Here is a 26,804-nt window from a genome sequence, read left to right on the forward strand (position 1 = left end):
CCACCGAAACCAGCGAATAGAGAGTCCATTAATTTCATTGAAATTAACTGTGTCTTGCGGCATTTAGTCCTTAAAGCTATGCCGCGGTTCGGGGCCTTTAAGTAGACAAAGGAACTATGAACTCTGTCCAATTTGCATTCTTTTATTTTTATACCAATTTCAGCGCTCGCCTTGTCAGACCTCTTCATATAGTACTACAAAATAGTATTCGCCGCACTGCAAAAGAGTTTTTTGTAAAAATTGCCCTTGTTGTTGGGCGTAATTTGATGTTAATGTATGCATGCAGCGCAGCCCCCCCTCGACGTGGAGCATGAGGCAATTCGAGCAACATCAACATTGTTTTGTGTCGGAGAGAGGGGAACTCATGAAAGAGAGGCGTGCATAAATTACCACACAGCATTACACTATAACAATAAAACTCAAAGCTAGCACCCAACTGCACTAGTTTTGTTCATTAAAAGGCAATTTCAAAATTTCGATACAATCTCTGTTTAAACATGGCAGAGATTTGTTTAAGCTCATATAATTTTCTAATTTAAGCATAATAACGTAATAATAAATGTTACACAGTATTTGTAACTTAGTTAAAAACGGAAATGACTGTAGCTAAAATTGTATAGAGCTTATAAGCACTGTCTAAGCACACACACTTCAAATAAAAAATGAAAAACAAATCAAATTATATGCAAACATATAGTAAAAATCAACGAATACTTTGCGAATCTCTCGTTTTAAGCAAATTTTAAGCGAAGTCGATTGCTGAACTATATCCAGTTGGTCATTAAATCACCGAATATACGTCAAAATTTGTAATCTACATTTTCACAAATAGAAAACTGACGCAATAAAAAGCATGACGATAGCCACAATAAGTTAAGTAAATTAGCGGGAAGAGATAATGGCATATTCCCAGAAAGAATTTAATTCGAGTACAAACAAATATCAGCTGACTTTTAAGGTATTTGAGTAAGTATTGGCCAAGAAGAGCCCCTTAGATAAAACTATGTGGAAAGCTAATCTTTTTAATATGCTTTAGCGGATCTACTCAGTAACCGAAACCAATAAGTCAGCTGGGCTCATATCGGTAGAGCATCAATGTGTTAGGCATGATATGATATGGAATGAATGAGGGTCTTACGATATATAAAGGCAGTCGCTGAACTGAAGATATTCAATATTTGAATTGCATTGAGGCAGACAAAATGGCAGCTAAAGCTTTGTTTCCAACGCTCTACGATGCGGAGACCAAAACCTGGAGTGGCATCAGAAGGCGTCCATACTTTGATCCCGACTGCTCCGTGGGTGAAGTATTCTACACAGCCCTAAGGAATTGGCCCAATCAAGTTGTCCAGGTAAATGACGTAGCTTGTTTAACAGAAGGAGCTCAAATATGATTAGCTGCTTACCACGATTTAGATCAATGATTCGGACGGCAGAAAAGTGACTAATGCGGAAATCTCCCAATGGGGCACACGCTTGGCCCTTTACCTGAGGCGGGAGAAGCTGACTCAAGAGGATGTCGTTGGCATCATTGGCAGCTCCAGCACTTATGTGGGGCCCCTGGTTGTGGCCTGTTTCTTCAATGCAACGCCATTCCATGCGGTGAATGCCACGCGAGATGCCCCCACCATTGCTACCCTCTTTCTGGTGACAAAGCCAAAGATCATGTTCTGTGATGGTTCCGACTATGAGCGCATTAAAGAAGTCACTAAGGATTGGGCGCCCAAAATTATAACCCTCACAGGTCGAGTAGAGGGTGTGCCCTTTATTGAGGATCTATTGCAGCCCGTAGCTGGCGAGCACTTATTTCAGTGAGTGGCATTTTGATGAGCCGAGGGGGCTGGCTAAATCTAATCGTTACCTATTCTTCTTCTTACAGACCCGCTTCATTAAATAAGAATGGCGATCAGACGGCCCTCATTTTGTGCTCGTCGGGCACCTCGGGTCTGCCGAAGGCAGTGGCTCTATCCCACAAGCATGTTACCAAAATAGCCCCGTAAGATAGCAAAGCCAGATTCGAATGCCATAGTCAAGTATAATTGAAATGTCACTCCTCTTAGATTTTGCAAAAGCACAGATCTGCTGTTGACGCATGCGACTGTCGATTGGGCGACGGGATTCATAGCCATCGCAATTGGATTACTCTATGGGGTGCCACGCGTATTATTCGATGGAGGCTTCAATGCAGAGAAGTTCATTGGCATGATACAGAAGTATAAGGCGACCACGCTTGTGCTGGCACCCTGGCAGGCCTATGAGGTATTCACCAATCCGCTGGCCACAGAAGAGTCCTTGGACTCTATAAGATTTTCCTTCATCACCGGTGGCTGGATCTCGATGCAGGTGCTGCAGCGAGCGCAGAGCCTCATGAAGAAATCGATTGTGGCCTTCTCTTACGGGACCACCGAAACGGGTGCTATTACGGTCAATATTGATCACAGCCTGCAGAGCTCAGTGGGTCGAATCTTTCCGGGCATGCGCATCAGGATTATCGATGAGCATGGCAACAATCTGGCCCACAATGAGGTCGGCGAGGTGCTAATAGACATTGGCTCCAAATGGCTGGGCTATGTGGCCAATCCCGTGGACACGGAGGCCACCCTGCAGAATGGTTGGATCAATCTCGGCGATCTGGGCTACTTTGACAGCGACAACAATCTATACCTCGTGGATCGCAAAAAGGATCTGCTCAAGTACAAATCCAAGCACTATTGGCCCAATGAACTAGAACAAATCATCGCCGAGCTGCCCGATGTCCTACATGTCTGTGTAGTCGGTGTGCGGGATATTAGAAATGGTGATTCAGCTGGCGCCCTGGTCATCAAAAAGTCCGGCTCGCCACTTACCGAGCAGCAGGTCATTGAGCAGGTCGCCCAGCGTGTTGTCGTGGACTACAAACAGCTCCATTCCGGCGTACAGTTCGTAGATGTGATACCAAGGAACCAGAATGGTAAGCTCATGAGAAGCCTGGCCAGGAAGGAGTTTGAGGCGCGCATGAAGTAGGTGTGCGCTGGGCGCGCTCAAAGTCTTCTAGTTTTCCTATTTATTCGTTTAAATTAATTGCAAAACAAAAATAAATTTCTAGATAATATAAACAAAACTTATGCGTAATAAATATCTCTATCACAACAAATTTTAAAAACCTCTTCCGATGTGGCCCAGATCAACAGTCCATGTGACTCTGATATGGTAAGTAGTAAAATGTTATTATATTATTATTGAAAATCAGATATCAATTCAATTACGATATCTTTGAATAATAACGGATGCACCTGGCTGCACAATTCATAACAAATTTATCGAGCAATAGCGCTCAAAGGTCGCACGTGTCTTAGTTTGGAGTTTTTGTTTTTTGTTTGCGTATAATTTATTATCTGAAGATAAGCTTTATGTAATACCCAATTGTATTTGTTCATTTATTCGCTACGTTTTCTTATTAGCTCGTATATATAGCAATTAATAGCAATTTTTATTGTACAAAAAAGAAAGGTTCATATTCGTTGCTCGCCGAATGTCATCGGACCTGTCGTTTTACACTATTTTAACAGAGTACCGAGTTTGATAAAAATACTGGTAATTACGTTTGTTACGTTTTTATCGTCATATATGTATATACAAAATCCAACATATATATAAAAAATCGCAAAATATCTAACTATATCAAATAGCTTCTTTAGGAAACATCGGTCAAATAGTAGGATCACATATGGCAAAATATTTGTGTTTCAAACTTTGCATTTACAAGCTTCAGTAGTCTCACATATCCGCAGAAGGGTGTACGAGAGTATTGGCACGCAGAAGATATCAAAAATTGCTCGTTTCTTTTTTTATTTTTTGTCGAATGTGGTGACCTATTCAAAAAGTGAAATATTCCTAATCTGTGTATACTATACGAGAGTCTGCATACTAAAAGTTCTTGAGTAATATTCTACAAAATAAATTTGCAAAATAAAAAATGTATATATACATTTCTGTAAAAAAAAAATCAAGTCGATTAACTATTAAAGCAAATGCACAAATAAATAAACGACTAAGTAATTTTAGAACTTAATTCGAGGATATATACGAAATTATATATTTGTAAAATTAATGAGACTACATCTTATTGTAATCTATAAATTGTCTGTGATGTGGGAAACAACACCATTTTAATCTAAATAAGTTTTTCACACTTGATCTGTCTGCAAAATATATTTTATAGCTGAAAAGCGTGTGAAAACAAATAAAATATACAAGAGAATAGTCCATCAATCAATCAAATGCCAAACAGCTCAATTCAAAAATCTCAAACACATTAGATACACGTCTGGCAAACAGATCAGCAAATGCTTTTGCTTTTGCTCTATATATTCGAATGAAAGTCACCTGAGCGCTGATTGCAAAATGTCAATGCGGCAGGGTGGATATGGTGGGGGCAGGGCGTCAAATGGCACGTGAGCATTCAAAATGCCAATCAAAGTCAGGAGCCGGTTACCTTTGAAGTTGATGTGTTGTCTGAAGGACTCTTAAAGCTGATAATTCGTGTGTTGTGCGTAATGTCACTTGCAGGCGCCTAAAACTATGCAACGAATGCGTCGGCGGCGAATCACGGCGCAGATCAAAAGTCTTTCAACAATTTCGACGATTTGCCACAAGCGTGCGGGGAGACTTCGGGGGAGTAAGGGGGGCTCGATGCCTGTGTGGGCGTGGCAAGTGGCAGGAACAGGGGCAGCGGCAGAGACTTAGGCTGAGCACCAGGCGGCGACTGTGCTTATGTTTAAGCGCGTTTATTTACGACTTGAAATTTGAATAATTTACGATGCCGTTGGCGGCGAAGAATGCAGTCTACAGCATCCTGTGTATAAGAATGTTTATATGTGTGTGTTAGTGGGTGGGGTAGGAAGGAATAATGGAAAAACAGCGAAGAGGACATCGTTCATTTGGAACAGCTACAGAAGCCAAAGCCATGGAAACATGTAGCAGGACATGGAACATTGAATCTGTTTTTCGGTGCCAAAGCAATTGGCGCTGGCTATTGTAGTTGCGTGGGCGTTGGGCTAGAAGGAGGTGTGGTCAGTGGCGAAAGGCGCGCGCTTGAATGAAGCGTAAAACGTTGGGCACAACAACAAGTTGCAACTGCTGCGAACAGATTGCGGCGTACAGCGGACAGCGGAAATGGCAATGGCAGCGAAACATAAACGGAAACACAAAATGCCGCCATGAAACGGAAGTTAAATTATTGCAATTGTGTTGGCACCGCTTTTCATAACTGTAAATTGCTGCCTCCTCCCCCTCCCCTCCACCATCGTCCCTCCACTGTCTCGTGATGCTTGCATCGCACTTTTCGTTATTCGTGTTAGCAGTTAAAGCAGCTGCAGCTGCAGTTTGTTGCCAAAGTCAATAAGGCACGGCGCCATCTATCGATGGGAGCTGGCAAAACTAGTTGGGAAATTAACAATTACAGCTTCATCAAAGTGTCCTGTCAGAGACATTAGCAAACAAACAGAGACTGACATGATATGTTCATTAATGAATATTGTAATGGAAGCTGGATAATTTCGAAAAATAGAATACCCCACAAGATAATTGGTAACTCCACCTGCTGTTGTGACAAAAAAACGGCCTAATGAGTTTTCTTTCTAAGATGTTTTTTCAAATATTCATGGAGATGTATTTCAAATGTTTGGCAAAATCCCTCCAGCATGAAAATAAAAGTTTAATGTTTGCTTCAAGCTTCACACCACGGGACTAAAGTGCCCGGAATGTATTTTTTCAGCATTTGGTTCTTAATTCGGCATTTAAGCTCTAAAACAAATGATAGCTAAAACTTGAAGCAATATTCTTGAAATTATCTGTCATAAGGTACAAATATCGAAAGCACGTGGTGCTGATTATTTGAATCAACTTTAAAATTGGTTTGCCACATTACATTCAAAAGTCCATATATTTGTATTTATGCATATATTTTAGCAGAGAATATGCTGTTTACTTCTTTATGTTCAGAATTATAGCAGGTATATTTTTATTGGAATTAGCATATGTTAATTTTTAAATTTATTTTTACATTACGAATGTATTCGAATCGTAATCAAATTGCTTATATGTAAAGACTCTATACACTGCTAAGAATTGTATTTCATCTAATCCATAGAGCATTTGATGTACGTAATCAATTTGGAGCACAACGTGGTTCGGGTCTTCAATCACCCATGCCACATATCTAATTATCCAACCCATTTCCGCCCAAAAACCTGCTAGCGACGCATATAAAGAAATGTTTACATGCAATTACCGTTTTAGTGTCGCGCTGTCAACTCGAATACCATTTGGAATTGTTTATTACATGCCCAGAGCTCAGATCTCTCAGCGCATAGTGAGGGAGAGATGGGCGGATTTGGGTGTGGCAAACAGAAAAGTCTGTCGGCCGCATTCTTAATTACAGTGCCTGCAATTTATCATCGGCTAGCAATTTCAGTTGGAAGCTGCAGGTAAAAATGCTGCTGGCTGCTTTCGTTCCACATGTTTACAGCCAGTAGCTGCCGTGTGTACGGGGTAAACATTAAACAGAACCGAACCAGCTAAGGAGCTAAAAACTGCAGATGCCACGCGTAAAACAGCTACTAAGTGCTTGCTAATTGAATTGTAGAGTGTACAACGGGATAAAATTGTGTAATGTCCTGTAATTTCAGGCATAAGAAATAAATAGTTTCCTGCGTTTTATAAGCTAAGGCAAGAATAGATACAAATATTATACAAATTTATTATTAGTTAATAAAAAATCTAAAATTAAAGCCAATAAGAAAAACTTACGTTATATCTTATTACTCTGTTAATATTTAACTTTAATGTTGATAAGTTTAGCGCTAATATATAAGTAAATTCCGAATTAATTATGTACCATAAGCTCGTTTGACTTTATGATAATTAGCAAATATACAAGAAGAAACACCCTTTAGACCAGATACTGAAGTTACGCGGCCATTTGACGAGGAAAAGACTTAAGCCAAACCAAGCATTTTAATTGTGAATTTTTATCAACATTTTTTTCAGCTGTGTGTTAATTGTGATAAGGTAAAATATATTAAAATCAATTAAACAAATTCGCGATAGGCGAATTTTGCAGCTGTTAGCCCCGTGATAAAGGTTTTTATTATTCCAAATAAAATATAATAAAAATAAATTTCCCCCCAACTAAACACTTTTATAATAAGTAAGTAATTAGCTGGCATTAAATTCACTTGGCCTGCCTGCTGAAGGCCATAAAAGCCGCAATTCACGCGACTATCGCAGTCGTATATTTATATAGCCCCTACTCTGGCGAATTCGGACAGATTTATGGTAGCGGCATTAAACGGCAGTCCGCCGTCCGTAGGCGGCTGCAGTTGCCATTTCCGTTTCCTTTTGGTTGCACTTGGCATTTGGGGCTCTTAATTAAGAGCACCATTTGGGGCGCACGTGGCGCGATTACTGAGTGCAGCAAGCAGCTGCATGTCTGATAATAAAAACACATGTTGACATTTGCCCACTGTACTACCTACATAACTGCAAGTGTTCTTTGGGGGCGTGGTCCGTGTTGGTTGCTTCATATCAAATTTTTAGTGCCGTTTAAGCCATTTGCACATTTTCGTTTATGGCCTTTGCCATTTCGCTGCTGTCTTCCTGTCAACACATCCTGTTGCTGCTGCGAGCGTGCCTATTAGACCTGGCCAGCCTCGAGTAGTTGATGCTCTTTTGTTAGCTCGAAATTGGAATGTCATAAAAGCGTGTTTGCTTATTTAAAAAATCGTAAAAGCAAGTCGGAGACAAAATGAGAGCGGGTCGTGACAAGAACGAAAATTCAAGGCATACGAGGTCAACAGTTGTTTTCTTGCTTGTTGGTCCTGCTTACATTTCTGTTGGGCATTCTCCTGCTGTTTGCCTTGGCTTTACGAGCATCCTTATTTGGCGCCCTATCGCACTGCTGTCTGTTGGCGCTGACTTCCGTTTCCGCTTGCATGCCTCGCATTGTTTCATTTCGATTGTATTTGTTTTTTCTTTTTATCACCCTGGCACACATGTGTTTTAAATTTTGTTGCGTGATTCACATTTTGGCCTTTGACTTTCAACGAATTTTCATTAAAAACTAGTTAATCCACTATCCAGTGACAGTTAACAGTATGCTTCGAGTCGTATTCGACATTAAGACTCAAATAAATGTGGGCCTATTAGAAATCGCGGCTTTAAAAACTAAAATATTCCTAGAGTTTGGCTATAAGTTAAAAACAACCAATAGCCAACTGAATTTTTTTTGATATGAAATATAATAATAATACTCTGTGAGTATAGCACATAAATAATCTAGAAAATATTCTAAATTTTTGTAAGAAAGTTTTGAAGCACTGTATCAATTGGTAGAGCACGATTGTGTCTATCTGTAAAGTCTGTGCTCCCTGTTTATCATTAAGTTCAATGAATACTCTTTTTGATATGCTTTTGTTGTTTTTTATTTTTGTTTGTTTGGCGTCCGACCTTTTGACCCTTTTTTCTGTTGAAATGCGCATTTACCTCAGTTAACTGGAAGTTTGTTTGTTTCCTGTCAATGTGAACGCAACGAACTGCAAATATGAACCGTAAATTGAGTTTCTTATAGCCAACGTCCGATATCAGTTGACATTTTATACTGGCCCTTTAAGCTGTGGACACCTTAAATGAAGGCATTTTTCTAATAAATTTACGCAAAGCTAACGCTCATTAACCCATTAGTGCCACACAAAGCGTTTCCCATTGCTTTCGGCGAAAACTGACCTTGGCTTGGTTGTGAAATTGGAATTAAAATGGCAGATGGTGTTGGGCATTGGCAGTAATTTGATTTAATCATCGGCCCGTAGGCAAGCACGAGTGAATGGCAATGAATTATTCATTTGACTTGTAAAAGGATTTCAATTGCTTTCGCTCCAGACAGCAACTCACAGCTGCCAGCTGAAAGCGACGGCTTTGAGTGCTGTCAAGTTTATTAAAACGAAAGCGGTTTAAAGTCAATTGTATGCATTGACTTCTTAACGAGTCAATAAGTGTAAGCCATAAATTAGAATAACAAGTCGCATGAGTGCCTATGAATCAATCAATTAGTAATGTTGCATTAATTAATGTAATTTATATATTATTTTCTAAAGCAATCAATTTACACTACGCCAATACGGCATGTAACCTTTCGTTTCCCTACATTTTAACACAACTCTCATAGGACAGAACTTCTGTCTACAGCTAAGATTAATAGATATCCTGTATCATTGTACTTTCATTTTATCACAGTTAAAGTTGGATCCCTTTGCGTCGCCTGGAAAAAACGAAAGGAAGTCATATGCTTATGATATGATATGTATATGATACCTCGGGAATTGGAAACAAGGTAAGTTATAGTCACACGACTGTCGACTCGAGCAAGCTTTCTTGGACATTGTGTATGGGCAGGATAATAGTGTTAAGTTAAACCACATTCATTTGGGGCAGGACAATGCAGTCGGAATTGAAATTCAAACGAAACGAAAATGAAAATGAAATATAGTTTGTATGAAATCAATTTGTGTGAGCCAATGCACTTTGGCCGCAGGCACTCATTTGTTTGGTAGCTTTGACTGGGTCGCACTCGCTCATTCCTGTAATGGCCGCGATATGCACACAGTCAGCCGACAAAAAGGACATTCAACATTCAGCATTTTGCTGCGCTGCCCGCAACACGTCCTTAAAGAACTTAATTAACTTTTCGCCGTTGTTGCTGCTGCTGCGTTGCTGTTGCTACTGTTGCTCTTGTGGCTTTCGCTGGGCCTGTTGCAATGCGTTCGCCAGAGTCGTAAAAAATATCCGGCCATATTTAACTGTCACATTGTGCGCCTTTTTACGCTTCGACACACACATAAACAAGCCCCGTGGCGACTTTTGCAAAATACTCTCAATATTGTGACTGGAATACAGTTAACGCAAATGCATTGTGGGCGGACACGGCTGGCGCCCCGGGGTCGCGGAGCAGCACGTGCCAGCCGCAACGGCATTTAAATTAACCATTTAGAGGAATATTTTTTTATTTAATGACTCCTGCTGCCTGGTTTGCGAATCTGCAGCTAAAATATATATGAATATATATGTACAGGTGTTTTTTTTTTTTATATCAAAAGATTTCTGGTGAAATGGCAAAGTGTTGTTTAAATAAAAAGTAAATCAGATTTAAGCATGGCGAGATTAATTAAGTTAGTAATTTAAAATGTTGATTCAAATGGAATATAATCTATTCAATAGATGTACACAATTTATTACCTTAATAAATTGTGTTTTTATTTTAGCATTAGAAATCCATAGCCCCAACATGATCAGATTGATCAAAGCTCGAATATTACGATTGTAGCTTACAAAATTATCAACTCTAAAATATTTGATTTCAATTAAATGGCTTCTATAGCTTAATGTGAAGAATACCACAAACCAGATGCCACGTTCATAAAACTTGCACAATTTTGGAATATCGTATTTATGTTAGTTTAATATTAAATATGTAAATACAATAAGCAATCAAAGCGGCAAGTTTACGCATAATGCAAAAACAACAAGCTTTGAATTATATTAAATAAATATTTGCTTAACTTATGTAAAAGACAAGCAAGAAACGGGTAGCAGGGCAAGCCGCAACCCTAACTCCAGGTATATTACTTTGAATTATCGCACAAAGCAGTTTACAACATTATAAAATTAATTATTATCGACTTTGTACGCTTGCCAAGAGCGAATCATTGGAGATTATGGCCTCCTTTTTAAGCACAGCATTTATTTAGGTCTTCAATAGTTTATATATACCTTAAATTTGTGTAATACTAAGACTTAAATACACCTAATCCCCATGTTTATGCTATCAATATTTAAACTAAATTTAAGCATACAAATTCGAGTGCTTACACACACCACACGCATGTTTGTGCTGCCAATTCGATCCAATATAAATATTTATCTCTATGAAAAATAAAGGACAGCAATATGCAAGTAAACAAATAATAGTAAACATTTTGCCATTCAGCACAAATCGCGTGTAATTAATCATTCAGATGCGGTCCTTAACAAAAAAAGATACCACCAACTGTACTGAGTGCGAGCATTTGCATCCTTTGCTCTCTATCTAAATTTTTTTCGTTCCGGCTTAGGGTTCAACAAATTGCTATAACTAACAAAATATTGGGCAGCTGGGAACAGGAGACGCCATGGTCTTTGTTTTTATACCCTGTATCCAAAGAACTGGCCTTAAATAAAGGTTAGCGTGTTGTAATATTTATATTCCTTTTTAAATTTTATAAACACTTAAAACCAAATTTGAATACTTAACTTACTTAAAAATATCCAAAAATGGAATGAAAAACAAGAAACTTAATAAAATATTTTAAGACAACCCAGATAAGATATCGAAAGTATGCACAAGCCAAAAAAGTCTTAAGATATTTTAAGCCCTGATACAGAGTATCCTGCCGTTCAGTACAATCGACGGTAGACATTCATCGTTGTTATTTTTATGTCACAACGCCATTTGTGTGCCAGCTGAGGATGAACCGTGGTTTTTGGCAAGGATTCATCAGACGGCGGGCACGCAGAGCAAGTGCAACCGTTCACACGCTTCGGCATGGAAATGATGTGAATGCTGAATGCCGAATACCGACAGAGAAAAAAAAGAGCCAGGAAAAGCAACAACTTAAACAACATTCCATCAGCTGCAGCAAAAAAGAGCTCGCCATAGAAATGCAAATTCACCGGCAGTTGGAAAGTAAGAGAACTGTTTGCATTAATATAGACCCCCAAACGCATCTTCTTCTTAGCCGTCGGGGCATCGGCATCAAATTGAAGTCGATAACGCGTCGGGTCAGGCTTCAATTGAAGCTTCTCGACCTGCATCAGCAGCAGATGCCAAACGATGCGGAAACCAGCAAAAGGTAAAGAAACCCACTGACGAGGAGCGTGGAATGTGGAAAATTGGTAACGGCACAAGGATCAAAAAGAGGAAATGGAAAAATATGCAAATATTGAACGAGACAATCAAATATGCAACGGTAATTTTTTGTTACAACTGTCGGGTAGTATTGAAACACAGCTCTCTCTATATATGCATATGTACAAGTATATATTTATAACGTAGCGGGTATTCCCCGGCCTTGCCCGTGGCCACAACCCTAGACATGCTTTTCTTCCGTGCTTCATAAGCAAGCCAGCAAAAAGCTGCGTAAGGTTTGCTTAAGCTTTTTTATACCCTTTTAAAAGTTGAAATAAAATAATACCTGAATATTCGTTTGAATTAATACGAAATTATTCATATGCATTTATTTTACAATGCGTATCGTTCTAAGAAGGATATTTTAGCCATTATTTGTTGTTTGTTGAACTCTAGATACAACATTGGTTAAAATAATTGGTAACCATATTAATAACCCAATTTCGACAACAATTGAATATATTTAACATTGTCTATTTATTCCACAGCACTTTTTAATTCCCCACTAACCTAAATACTCATTTAACTTGGATTATGAGTGACATTTTAATTCAAAAATCTTGTTCACATGATGTAGTTCAACTGTTAATGTTGTTAACGATTCCGATGTCAGTTAAGGGGAATTAAAACATACCTCTAAAGAGAGGCATATTGTAAAACATAGTCATGAATAATACCAGCCACGCTTCAGTGAATCTCAAAACTAAATGAATTCCCATTCAGATTTAAAAGTGATTCACGTTTATTAAAGTGAAATGTCCTTTGCCAACACACATGGAAGGATGTTTGCACTTGAGCACACAATTTATATGGGAACTGATTTCTTATTCCTTGCTGTACCACATGTTGAAGTTGATACAGTTATTGAGGCTAAACTGTCATTTTCTTAAAGTATAAAAATGCATCCAATCAAATTTATCACCGAGAAAGCTTCGATTGTAAAACTGCCGCAAATAAAGTTTCTTTCCTGGCAGGGGCAACTCCTTACAGGTAACTGCGGAAAAAATTGAATAAGTGGAAGCCGCGATAATTATAAATAATTTTCCGGCAAACCAACACACATATATACGATTGAAATAGTTGTTACTTTTATGTTAAACATAATAAGACATAGTTCTTTATACTTATAATACATATGGCCTCCGTTAAGGCCATAGCCACTGACGCTGCAATAGTTGAATCCGCCGCTGTTCAAAATGCCACCTCCTCTTTTTCTCAGGATGCCGTATCCTCCTATAATAAAGCCGCCTCATCTTCTATTTGTGAACCTGCCAGCTTCTTCGATATTAATGCCGCCATTGAAGCCGGCTCCTCCATTATTAAACTTACGTGAATACGTACATATATTCATACATATAAATAACACAGGTACTGTCCGGGCTTGCCCGTGCATGTTAGTTCTGTGGCAAGAATCTTGAAGCCGCAAAATAAAGATCCGTTCATAAAAATAAAAAAGTACTCTGTATCAAAGCTTAAATTTTGACATTAGATAAAAGCGTTTAAAAAATTTCACTTGTGCATCAACGCATTTTCAACATTGTATGCGACATTTGCCCTAAAGTTTTTCTAAATTTTCGGATATTTACAGCGCGACTTTGTCAGTTAACTGTACTTTGTCAGGTTAACGAGCATGTGCAGAAGCGGCAAATGTTGAAAACTTACTGCGATACGAAAGCGGATCATAAAAAAGGATATGGTAGTAAAGCATCAAAAGCAACAGCAGGACATTTGAAAGTCTTTGCAACTGTCTGCTGCGAGTCAATCTAAGTATTTTCAGCTAAATGGACTTATTGATAAGTGCGCGCAGTTAGCCAATAAATAATTTAGGAGGTAAACAGCTGGCTCTAAGAGGAAAACATTCTTCGTTGTAGCTTAAAACTTGCCAACAAACTTCAAGACAAATATTAAATTAAATGGCTTATACAAAAAATCGATTTTCTGTAGTCCAACTAAACTAACTAGTTCTGTATAATATGACGTCTCACTTTTATTTACATTTATAATGGGTAATGGGTAAACCAACATAAATTGGGTAAAAGGGGTATAATTAATCGGATATATAGATCATATCTTAAATATGCCAGTTGGGCATACCCAACTGGAGTAGTCATACTTGTTGTTAATACCCCAGCTCCGTGTTTCCTTATGCTTAATCAGAAATTAAAATAAATGAAAAATAATCATGAAGTAAACAAAAATCGTTTATATTCATTTAGGCTTGCCAAAAGGACATCAGGTTCGTGCTTGACCACACTTATAAGCACATAATACTTAAGCACATCAAATAATCATAAACATAACCCAAATTACACGCCCAGCTACCTGACACCTCTGTACGAAAGTACTAAACAGTTATTTATGATCCTGGCCCAATACCTCAGCATATATGTATACTAGCATATTTATGTCGTTCTGGGTCCGTTGCCTGCTCGTAATGCTCATCAGTGCTAATGACTTGGTCACTTACTTCGTGTTGTTTGAAAAATCACTGGGCAGTTAAGCATAACAGCCACGCCCACAGCTATTTGTCTTTTACAGACGGGTGCATGAAACTGTTGACATCTCATTTGTCATATTCACACGCCTCGCCAGAAACATTTGCGACACGACTGTGTGTGTTAATTTGCATTTTACGCAGGTGTCTCAGCTCTTGTGGAGTGGCATATTAAATGGAAAATATGTGAATGAAAAACCTTCGAAACAGCCCAACAAAAGTAATTGCGCAAGAATTTACAGGCAGCTAAATAATACAAATAATTTAATCAGAATATTTCGATGTCAGATTAGTATCTCAGACAAAATTTAAAAATGAACACCATACGAAATTTTCGTTACAAGAGGATTAATTTAAGTCAATGTCTTCGTTTCTGCAGCAAAAAGGGCTGCGAAGAGTCCAAGAGATGTGCCGATCTGAAGGCAAGTAGCATCTGCAGCCAGGAAGGCACAAAGGGCACAGATGAGAAGAAGAAAGAACTGAAGAAGGTCACGCTGCTGGAGGGCGATGGTGTGGGCTGTGAGCTGATCGGGTCAATGAAACGGGTCTGCGAAGCCGCCAAGGTGCCGATCGAATGGGATACCATTGATACCTACAAGACGCCCGACAGCAATAAGGTTAACCCTGGTCTGCTGGAGTCGCTGAAATGCAACAAGGTGGGCATCAAGGGACCCATCGGCAGCGGACAACATCTAAAGCAGCTGCGCAAGGCGTTCGACCTTTACGCCTATGTGGCCTTCTGTCGCAGCATAGAGGGTCAAAAGACGCCATATGGCACGCTCGACTGTGTCGTCATACGCGATGTGATGGAGGGCGAATACTCCGGCATTGAGCACAGTGTCGTACCGGGCATCCTACAATCCATTAAGGTGAGCACGGCGGCGGGCGCCGATCGTATTTCTCGCTTTGTGTTCAAGTTTGCCCTGAAGAATGAGCGTAAAAAGATCACAGTAGCGCACAAGGCCAACATAATGCAGCTAACTGATGGCAACTTTTTGAAGTCCATGCGCAACGAAGCCAGCAATCACTTGGAACAAATAAAGTTTGAGGAGCGATATATGGACACAGCTTGCTTGAATCTAGTTATGAAGCCTGAACTGATTGATGTACTCGTCTCCTCCAGCATGTATGGCGATGTTCTTGTCATGATGGCGTCCAGTATAATGGGCGGTAAGGGACTGTGCCCCGGCTATTATGTGAGCAAAAATGGTCTCCTCTTCGATACGCTCGTTAAAACCAATTTGGAAATGGCCGGCAAGGATGTAATAAATCCCACCGGAATGCTGCTCTCAACGGCGCTCATGCTTAGACATTTGAAATTGGACTCGCAGGCCGATAAGATACAGTGTGCTGTTCAGCAGGTCTACAAGGATACCGACATTCGGACCAAAGATACTGGCGGCAAAGCCAAGTGCTCGGAGTTTACTAATGCCGTTTGCGAGTTTATTTCTAAGATGGATGGATAGTGTGAATTTTATAATTGGTAAATACTGGTGAGATCGAAATTACAGAATCGAAATTTGTTTAAGTTTATATTTTATGATTAACGAAAGTAATATTAACAAATTATTATAATTAGTTTGACTTGAACAATTTTTGGTTTTGTGTTATTGTTAAGCGACAATAGGATCGGGCAAAATTGGATAATATCAGCTAAATGTAGAATTGTCAGACATATGAAATAAATTTGTACAAGAATCTCTAAAAACGAGTTCCAAATTTTCGGCAGATTGGCATCTGCAAAAAAAAGTTAAGCACGTCTTAAATGATTCTTCTAAAAGATCCTTAAAGCCCATTAATTCCATGGAAGATAGATAGTTAAACAGTATTATGTATAGAGAGTTCCAAGTGTTCCATAACGAACGATTTCTACAATTTATGCAAAGAATCAAAAAGTTTTGACAGCCCCGTGTGTAGAATACTACGATAACCGGCTTCTAGTTAAATTTGAAAACAAGCCAAATTAAATTCACTCCACAGGTAGTTTCAGTTGATAGCAGAGCTAACAAAAGCGAAAAGTTGGCTTTTTTTGGGAAAACAGAAAAGTTGAAAATTTAACTTTCCGTGAGCAGAACATTTTCAGTTTTGTCTGTGTGTCATCAAAAGTTGTTTTGAGTTTGTTGGAAAATTGCATAAACGAAAATTGTTTTAAGCTGTTTCAAGTTTATTCTGAGTTTTGTCTAACGAAAAACAAATGAATAAATAAATAAAGCATATTATAAACATGAATAATTGGCTAGGCCAAGCCTGGAAGCTATCAACTTTAAACAATAAAACAAAACTTAAAGGCCGTATGTTGCTTTGGGGCCCATAATTTGCCATTAATAATATGATTATTGCTATCAAAGTAGTCGCATGGAGGAGGGCAAGGTAGACGAAGTTGGCAGCCATAGAAAAGGGGCAGAGGCTGTCCGAGAGCTCGTGCCGCTGGGTCACGTACTGGCCAAGTGCTGACAAAGTAAACCAAGTTGCTCGATTTGCGCCCAAGATGCAAAGCTGCCAAGAAACTGAATGCGGACAGGAGACATGAGACGACAAGACAGTCAACCTACTGTTGTTAAAAACTTGTTAAAATTTAATAATTTATGGCCCTTGCCTGGCACATGGACCAGGAACGGGACCAAAGCGGCGAGCAAGTAATAAACGTCAGTTTTTGTGGGCTTCCAGCAGCAGCAGCACCAGCAGCAGTATAAAATTGGCCAAGTTTGTCAGCCAACAGTGGACTGGCGGCAGTTGCAGATATGTACGTGAACATAAAATACCACCACGGGCTGTAGAGATTCAGGCATCCACGAAGCCAGGCATCCAGCCATCCAATTTGGCTGGCTGCACAAAATTGCAAACAGCTTCTGTCTTGTTTTTTTTTTTTTTTGCCCTTGCATCGTCTTGTTTATGCAGCCAACTAATATGTAGTTGTAATTAAATTTCGACTTGGCTTGCCTTCTTCTAACTAGCCACCCCCACTATCAAGCGGCGAGCTACGTAGAGTCTGATGGCCATTTACCTGACAGTTGTGACTTCCCATCCACACTTCATGCAAATTGACTTCAGGGACACTCACTTAAGTTCACTTCAAGTTTTAAGACCCCGTCGCGTTGTCTACGTGAGCGACATTTTGATTCTATTGTTAATTGTAACGGTTAAAGTTTCATCTCTGACACAGGTAGCGCAGTGGAACCATTCGATAAGCTTATTAAATGATACCTGAGTGCCCTCTTACGTGGCAGCAACAGTTGAAACTTCATTTAAAGCTGCCCATTACAAGCAGAAATCACCTTTGCCGTGTAAGTGTATTAAATGTTCGGAAAAATGATGGTTGCTGCCGTGAGCAAAATTCACCTTTATCAAGCTTTTCATCCTTTGCACATGAAACATAACAAATATTTCATGCTTTTCATTTTAGATGTGGATATAATGAAAATGACATACTACACTTTATCATACATTTTTTTTAATAACAATAATAACCAAGTTGAGTGCTCAAGGGCTGTAGGGTGGCCTGACGGGTAGATACCCTATACCTGATTATAGTCTGTAAAAATTGACTTTTACAAAAGAAACTCAGTAACAAATTTCATGGTTCTGACATTCAATCAAATCAATAGGATATTTTAATAAAAATCGATATATATATATATATATACATATCATACATTTGCTTTTACGCATTCTCAATTAATGCGAAGTATTGAAAATTAGTAAGCATATAATTACTTTTGTATTACGCATTCAATTTATTAATGTTAAGAACAGTTCATTTCCGACTCACAAAGCCCCCTCCTTTCCAGGTATAATTCTATAAATTTTAGCATTATTTTTTACTATGGAAAGTAAGGTATTTGTACACCCGTTGCTTCTTTTGTTGCGTATAGGGTATAATGAATAAAAAACTCCGGATAAGGATTTAATTGCAACTACTTAATCCTCCGTAGCGCCTGCCTCTCCCCACATCTTGCGCTTTTTCGCACGCTCCATTGTGCTTGTTTCTCTACAGGTGGCACATGCCTGGGCCACAATAACAACAACGGCAACAACAACAATAATAATAATAAATAATTAAAATGCAACATGGGCAGCGCGTTGTCATCCTCCGCGTTGGATTTCGCCTGCGGCTGTTGCTCGAGCCGCTTCTCCAGTGTGTCTCATTGTGCATTTTGTGCTCCTGCAAATGAACTCGCGGGTTAATTATGGGCCATTGAGGGCACTCGTGCCGCTTACCAAATTAAAATAGCTCACAATCTGCAGCTCGGCCCGCAACTGTGCTCCCATAATAACAATATTGTGCTACTTAACGAGCGACAGCTCTCTGATGCGGACATCAATTATTTAAATCTTTCGTCAACTTGCTACTTAAATTTAACTTGGCAGCTTAAGAATAAAATAAATACAACAATGTCACAAGCGTGTACTTGGCATGTAAAGTGGCACTTCTTTAATCTTAAGAGCCAGGCAATTCGTCGCCTTAAACTACATATTAAACGAAAATACTTGAGCAAGATGCGTGTATGCTGTTTTGCAACAGAATCACATATACATCTCTTTTTTTATCTATAGTAATAACATTTATATTGTTATTTTCGATTTACTGCTACTGATTTAATTGTACGCCTTTCTTTGGACAGCTTTAGGATTAATTCGGAATGTTAGTGTAATAAAACGTAATCATTTTTTTTTTCAGGCGTTCGCGTATGGTCAACAATTTGCACCAACACATTTCTAATAGTCAACAAGGCGGTATTGAATGCATTCTTGATCTACTTTAGAAATTTGAACAGATATATTCTCAAAGACAGTTAGCTCTGACCCCAAACAAATTTCTTTCTTATGCTGACGCATTACCAACTTTTACAACACTTGGCACTTAAGTTCATATGTATTTAGCTTAAAATGATGTTTTCTCAGCTATAACCTTTGTTTATTTGTTTGATAATCCTAGTCAAAACTAATTTGAATGCTTAGTTTATACAATGAGCTGCAATTGCTAGATACGCCGCAGAATTAATTTTGCCACCACAATTTCTCAATGCTCCGACATGATTCAGAACAGAAAAGAATACATTTTACTGGAATGCAAAATCAAGTTGCATAAATTAGTGGCAAGCCCAAAACCTTCAGCGCTGATAGTCATAATAGTCAGTTAACAGGAGTTGACCACCAAGGGAGCTACTTATTAGTTATGAAAATTGTTTTGCCCGCCACTAGGCAACCTTTGTTTCAGCATCGTGTACTGGTGTATAAAAGGGAAATTTCTTTAGTTCTTACTATGCAAATTGCTAATTGTACTCATCAACGGTGTGCCGTGTCCCTCCTAATGAGAAATGCAAAACACTCGCAATTTATAAAATGTTCAATGGCAAAAGGAATAAAGTGAGCAGCAGAGCAAAAATTAAGGGCTGACTCGAGGCTCGCACTCGTTATAGCTACTATATAGTATATACTACTTATATAGAAACTTAAGTGCCCAGAAATGCGTGCGCACTGAGGCGTACAAATTGTTTGGGGACCAGCAAGATGGAGAGCGCCGAGTACGCGATGTGCTTCCACCTCCAAGTGAATATCCTTGGCGGGGGTGGGAAACAGCGAGCCGCTGCTGTGGATTTAAACAAAAGTTCCCAGACGTATTTTTTATTTTCATTTGCACTACATGCCGCATTATGCAAAGAGCGAAAAGAAAATATACGGGCCAAAAAAATGAACAGGGCAGCAATAAAAGAAGTGGGCGTGGCAAAGTGGGATCTGAATGTAACGGATGCTATTGCAAGTGTTAAAAGTCGGTGTAAAGTATTTGCATGAGAATGCAGAATATTCAGGAAAGGTGCCAAAGTAAACTAAAAGTAGTCCAATAATAAAGAACAACAAATTTTATACTCTTTACTACCCGGCAGAACAAATTTCCATAGGAGCTGTAACAGGAACATAATTATATCATAAGTATATATAGCTTTAAGCCTTAAACTTACGTGGCATTTTGAAAAAAAATACAATTTACTAAAATGCTCTTAAGTAGCTAAAACCAAAAAGTAACAATTATATTTTTAAATTAGGTTTAAGCAGAAACAATCAATTTGTTTAAAGTCAAATATAGAAAGATAAGTAAAAGTTATAGGAAATAAAGTATTAGAAGATATTTTACAAAATATGTAAGACTGCATTGCATAACTAGGAACTCATATTATAATTTCCATGAAAATCATGACAAAATGAAAATATTAAACAAAATATTTTTTGAAATTTTTTATACGTAGTTTTCCAATGGCCCATTTTACGTATTTCTTTTGATACTGCCGCAAGTTATAGCCTCAGCTGCATTCATACGCCAATCGACGACTGAAATTTCAGTTTGAATTAAAAAAGTCCCAAAGATTCGTATAACAGTTCTGACACTTAATGGAACGCTTTGGAAATTGAAACAGAACTGACTGAGAACATAATGGGAACAAAAGACTGTCTGTTCCACAGCACAAAGAACGTGAAGAAGTTTTACATAGATTTACACATTTTGAGCAAAGTTCATTTGCATATTTTATGCATTTGGTGTAGAATATGGAATAAGGAGCCAAGCAGGCAAAGGCCTGCTGCAATTAAGGCTATCAACTTCTACATGCATACATTGAATTTCGAATGGAACTAGGCAAATGTTTAATAATGTGACATATGGAAATTGTAATAAGCGCCTGCCTAGTGAGGAAATTTACCGGGAATATGTATGAAGCGTAATTGTTAATGATGTGGAAATGAATATGGAAATGTCTTAGGGCGCATAGAAATAGGAATTAGTGAATCAATATATATTATGCTGATGACTCCTTTAATCACAAGACTAGACAAGGTTGATTCGAGATGACTGATTTTCCTGACTGTTGTCAAACCGTTGTTACTCTTGCTCCCTTATGTGGACTTTTTGTCCCTACGTCGGGCTTATTGAAAATTCACCCACAAGGTTCACACTTTTGTATGTTATGTGTGTGTGTGTGTGTGTATGTTTGTGTGTTTCTATGCATATGCGTATGTAAATGCATGTTTATATATGAATGTATGCGTGTATAAAAGAAAAAGTTTACTCTCTACTGCTCTGTAAAATTAAAAATAAAACATTGTTAAACATTGCCTCACTCTCCCTCCCTCTCCCTCTCTCTCTAATCTCTCTCTCTCTCTCTATTGCTATCTCAACCTCTCTACTTCTTTTGTTCGTTATCTCATGTGTATAAAAAAGGCTGTCTCTCTCCAATTAATACTAACGTTTTGAATAAGTAGAGATTTACATAATTATATATATTTTTATATATATCAGAAAATATAAGTTAATGAATATTAGACTTGCAAGTTTGTTTGCCATATATACGGCGTTCGCTTCATGTTGGAGCCAAGATCATGTACTTAGTTAAAAATGTTGCTCTATATGTATAAATAAATAGGCATGCCCAAAAATTCGGAAATTGAACATCCGATGCAAAAGTACTAAAGTGCAGTGGAAAAGACAAGCAGACAGCAACGACACGGACGGAAGCCATCCGAAAGCCCAAGTATCCGAGCACGGGCTACAAACTAAACTAAACTAGCCCAAACTCAAGTCAACTCAGCTGAACTGAACTGAACTGAACTGCATAGGAACTGAAACAGAAACGAAAATAAAGTGCATCGTGTCACACACACAATGTATAAGTTTAGAAAGCACATGGAAAACGGGTTTTTGTTGTGGTGGAAGTGGAGTCTACTGCGGGCTGATAATGCTGATGACTCCTAACTGCTTGGAGGACAACCCATGCGCAACCCCAGCCCCGATTGCAGTTGATGACGATGCAGACGGCTGGGCAGCTGGCCAGATGGGAGGGCCAGTGGAGAAACGGATAGCCATGAATGAATGAATGGCGAATTGTGGCCACGATGGCGAAACTGGCATCAGGGCAGGCAACCAGCGTGATTACAACAACAATTAGAAGCTGAGCTCCCAAAGCGAAACCAAGCAAAAAGTGCAAAAGAAGCTGCCGCAGCAGACGGAGGATAACCAAAATAATGTGACAAGGCTAAATGCCGTAGCTGACATTGCACGGCTCCAAAATCCGAGCAAGTGCCAAGGCGACAACGCGGCAGACAAAGAAGAGGACTATCGTTGGCCGATGGGGAGTCGCCACCCTGGCGAACCATTCAAGATTTGAAAATTGTAGAATTCAGCTAAACTTTTGTGACTTTTAATTACTATAAAACCAAATTGCGTTGCTTCTTATGTAATCTTCAAGTAAATGCCGAGGAATACAATGCATGAAAGCAGCTAATTGCTAATAGAATTAGGTTGTATTTAATATAAAGGGTATAGGTGTTAGAAACCGTAGGTGACTTCTCAAATGAAGACCATCTTTAACTTGAATATAAATCGAACCTTTCATATAATGTGCACTAGCTACCCAAAACCCACAGTAGTCCAGGGTTCGAGCCCGCACCCACCCTCATGCCATGCATATTATATTGAATTTGGGCTCTCTTCACAAATCAAAGTTCTTGCATGAATATCATGGTACAACTGACATGGTTTTGACTGTAATTCGTGGCTGCAATCAACACACTTCAATCGATTATAAAACAGCCATAAAAACCACACACAAACATGCAGCTGGGCACCATTGAAAGGGCAACTTTTGCCATTCGCTTACATGGAATCCGTTGCTTAACTGCCCATGCTTATAAATGCGGTTACGAATATTCATGAATTTTTTTGCTGGCATGGTTTGCAAAAATTTAAAAGTTTGTGCTGGACTTTTTATGCACAAAAAAACTTGTACTTTTTTTTTTGCCAAGCTCAACATAAGATCAAGTTTCAATATGATTGAAAAATGTAATTATATTTTCGCTTAAGTGAAAGGATATCTACCAATATTTTAAAGAAACTTAACAATGCCGTAAGCAAATGACTTGATCAGAAAAACACTATTGCCACAAACCCATACATCGCTTGCGACTGGAACCGGAAGAAGAATTGTAATAAAATAAATAATATGGAACCCTCTAAACTAAACTCTTTCCAGAGCAAGTGTCAGCTTGGAATAGCCAGTTTCCGACCATTGTGGACGCCAGTTGTCCGCCCTCAGTGGGCCTTCAACAATTGTTCAATCGCCAGACCATAAACGTGTGTATGCTTAGTTCTTGTGCCCCTTTTGTTATTTGATTTAAGCGCCACTATATTTGAATTATGATTGTTAAACATGAATATTTATTGCATTTGGTTACGCAATTGTTGCAACGCTTTCGGTTGGCAGGGGACTGCCCTAAATATGCCTCACATATATGTTACAGCATTGAGTATTTTATGATATTCAGTTCGTGGCTTTGCTCTGAATTTGTTTGGGTCTAGGCGAGTGTGCGGATGGGTGAGGCGCGCAAACATAACGCACTTTCAATTAATGTTTGTTGCATTAAAAGTTTGATTTAAGCCGGGAAATGATAATATGAAAAACTTACTGCCGCTGCAAATAAATGCAGAAATTATTGTACCCCAAATTGATGTTGCAACAAAGGGAGTGCATTTTAATTGAAACTTTTGGCAGCCAGGAACGGAACCAAGCTCGTCTCGCTCCGACAATACAATTAGTTAGCAAGCATAATGCAATTAGAATTTGCTCAACATTTTGTATCGTCTCGGCCCGAGGCGCTTCAAATAAATATTTGTGCTTTGGAGCAAACAATGAAAATAAAAAATAAAAAATAAATGGAATACAATAAAATATAATATGGCTGTGCGCAATGTTAGAGCGTAGCAAATTGCAAACATGAATGAATAATTTATGGAAAACACATGCAGAATAAGTCGACAGAAGGTTGTGTTGCCTTTCGGATGTGGTCAACTGGCGCTTTGGCCAATGGCCGGCAACGGGGCACCGCCAGCTTCTGTGTGTGCTCCACATTTATGCACATAAATTGTAAAGGCTTTTTGGCTCTACCTTATGCAGATTTGTTTAACTTCAAAAGAAATAACAAACTGAACAGCATTGGAAGCTGTTACTGCTGCTGTTATTCCAAGTTTTTCTCTAGCATTAATCCACTAAACCGTAAACAAACGAGGCCAGTCAACAAACGGCCAACATGTCGTATGAGCTATTAAGTGTGCCATGTGCGCCCTGTGTGTGCGTATGTGTGTGTGTCTGTCCGGTCGTATATTTTAAACTCGTACATGTTTTGCAAGTTTTGCTGCTGCAAGCAGTTTCTGTTTCTAATTGTGTCGCCTCTGAAATATGCACCCAATGATTTATTATACCTAGGTAAGTCGTTTTACAAAAAACTAAAATAGAGATCCCCTTTAAAGTTCCTGCATGAAAAACTGTTATTGATCAACTTGTCAAACACACAGAACAAGTTTTGAGCCTGAGCTGAGACAGCTTATCAACTCGTTAGTTAAAAGTCATGCAATAAAAGAAAAGCAAGCAAGAATGTTAAGACTTGACGACTTGCAGATACCCTGCAGTTGGGAAAGATTTGTAAACAAAAAACAACATATGAGCATAAATAAATACCTAAGCTGTGGGCTATGCTTAAGCTATTTATAAAATTGTGCTTAAATTCTAATGAATATGACGTAATAACAACATTAAAAGATGCTCAACTAATTAATTTAAATATAAATAAAATGCATTTAAATAGCCGACACATAAATGAAAACAATAAAACATTAAATGTGAATATGAACAAAATTTTGCTGAAACATTTTGCATCTACCATTAAAATTATTTCCCTTTCTTATGCACTAATTAAATTCAGCTTAGCTTTTACAATCATTTTATGTCACTCCTATGTAAATTGGCAAAATATTTAATTTCCGACCTATTGCTCTAAATTATTTAAGTTGAGTCTATTGGCATTTTTGCTACACTTCTGAACAGCATTTCTTGTTTTTCAATTTAAATAATTTGTTGAATAAAGTAGCGCATTTTGACATAATTATAATGTACATTCCAAATTCAAATTTTCTCCGAAAAATTACAGTCGTCACGTTTTTGCTCGGGAACTGATTCAGTTCTTCTTTTTTTTTTCAATTAAAAGAGATTAGCTAAATATAAAATATTCCAACAAAATTTTTAGTTGGCCAGAAGTGTATTTTGGTATAATTCAAATAAATTCTATTTACTTTATTTTTTATTTTCCATAATCGCCTTTTTGCGTCTTTCTCTCCCGCTATCACTCTCTCTCCTTCCTTTTCTCTGAAGAGCATGCGAATGTTCAGAAGTAAGTTTTAGTTTATGTTTTCAATTTCATCAACATAAACTAAAACGAAAAAGCTATTAACTCGAAATGCAACTGCGAATGTCCGAGTGGATGGATAAGCTGAAACCGGAGCAAAAGGAGGTACATGGCTTGGTCGGACTGTGGAATGAGGACTGTGCTCTTGGGCGTGGCCCCATTTCCCTCATGAATTTGCGCAAATTTACACGAATTTGATTATTATTATGATGGCAATTTGCAAAAATGTCATCTTTCAAGAGAGGAGGAATATAAAAAAAAAAAAAACGAAAACATAGTCGGACAAACGGAAATTTCTCATTGCGCAAAGTGGCAAAGGACTTGCCGGCTATAAACAGGGTGCCCCGATAAGTGGAAAGGCTGTGCGATTTGCTGGTCAGCGGAGTGGTTACCCTGTACATAAAGCACAGTCCTTGGCATCAATTGTGCCTTCCACCTAACAGAAATTTATAGTCCTTAACAAGCTGTGCGTCTTGTTGCCATTCGCTTATCGCGGTCGCCCATAATTATGACGCACTTTGTGGCAAATGCTGAGGCTCAGGCTGGGGCTGGTGCTGTGGCTGTGGGAACGGACAACGGCAGCGTCAGCTCTCGTCCTTCGTGTGCTTCCTTCGTCCGGCACATCCTGCAGCAGGATGTTCAATTTTCGCTTGCCTCTTATTTCGCTTTGCCATTTTGATTTCCTTATTTGCCTTGTCGCGTTTTGCATTCATTTGCCTTTGCACTTTATCTGCCAACGTTGCATTACTTTAAGTGGCAACAAGCCACGCCCCCAGCCTCTACATGGGGCCACACCCGTTTCACTTGGCTTCTGCTGCTCCAGCTGCGGCTCGGCAAATTATCTGTTGGTAAAATCAAAAGTTTTACGCTTTTATGTCGGGGGCAAGTGGCAAGTGGGCGTGTTAGTCAGATACAAGCGCCCTGGATTTGTGTCAAGGCCACAACGCCCCGAGCTTTTGGCGGCAAATTCGAGAAATTATTGCGGAAAAGGAAAACAACACCGCAAACATTGTTTAACTTTCATTGCCTTTTCCCTTTGCTTTACAACAGCGCACACAAATTGCCAATGAAAAACAGCTCACAACCCTTTTAACTCTTCAGGATATG

General features: G+C 38.8%; 2 protein-coding genes across 2 annotated transcripts; both read left to right on the top strand.

Moving 5' to 3' along the window:
- The first annotated feature begins 1,166 nt into the window (after positions 1 to 1,166).
- LOC6626659 (luciferin 4-monooxygenase) lies at positions 1,167 to 3,120 on the top strand. The gene is made up of 4 exons (XM_002049434.2): positions 1,167 to 1,352; positions 1,417 to 1,811; positions 1,880 to 1,996; positions 2,061 to 3,120. Exons 1-4 carry the CDS (start codon positions 1,203 to 1,205, stop codon positions 3,001 to 3,003), a joined length of 1,605 nt encoding a protein of 534 aa, XP_002049470.1. The 5' UTR covers positions 1,167 to 1,202; the 3' UTR covers positions 3,004 to 3,120.
- An 11,624-nt stretch (positions 3,121 to 14,744) lies between these two features.
- On the top strand, positions 14,745 to 16,064 carry LOC6626658 (probable isocitrate dehydrogenase [NAD] subunit alpha, mitochondrial). The gene has a single exon (XM_002049433.4). It carries the CDS (start codon positions 14,786 to 14,788, stop codon positions 15,935 to 15,937), a length of 1,152 nt encoding a protein of 383 aa, XP_002049469.2. The 5' UTR covers positions 14,745 to 14,785; the 3' UTR covers positions 15,938 to 16,064.
- The last annotated feature ends 10,740 nt before the right edge of the window (positions 16,065 to 26,804 follow it).

The sequence above is a fragment of the Drosophila virilis genome, chromosome 5 (assembly GCF_030788295.1).
Source record: "Drosophila virilis strain 15010-1051.87 chromosome 5, Dvir_AGI_RSII-ME, whole genome shotgun sequence".
Classification (NCBI taxonomy): domain Eukaryota; kingdom Metazoa; phylum Arthropoda; class Insecta; order Diptera; family Drosophilidae; genus Drosophila; species Drosophila virilis.

Bases quoted from the DNA above. Each gene is read 5' to 3' on its own strand.
- LOC6626659 (XM_002049434.2), top strand. From the start codon at position 1,203: ATGGCAGCTAAAGCTTTGTTTCCAACGCTCTACGATGCGGAGACCAAA. The intron at 1,353-1,416 runs GTAAATGACGTA...ACCACGATTTAG, and splicing joins GGCCCAATCAAGTTGTCCAG to ATCAATGATTCGGACGGCAG. The intron at 1,997-2,060 runs GTAAGATAGCAA...CACTCCTCTTAG, and splicing joins CATGTTACCAAAATAGCCCC to ATTTTGCAAAAGCACAGATC.
- LOC6626658 (XM_002049433.4), top strand. From the start codon at position 14,786: ATGAACACCATACGAAATTTTCGTTACAAGAGGATTAATTTAAGTCAA.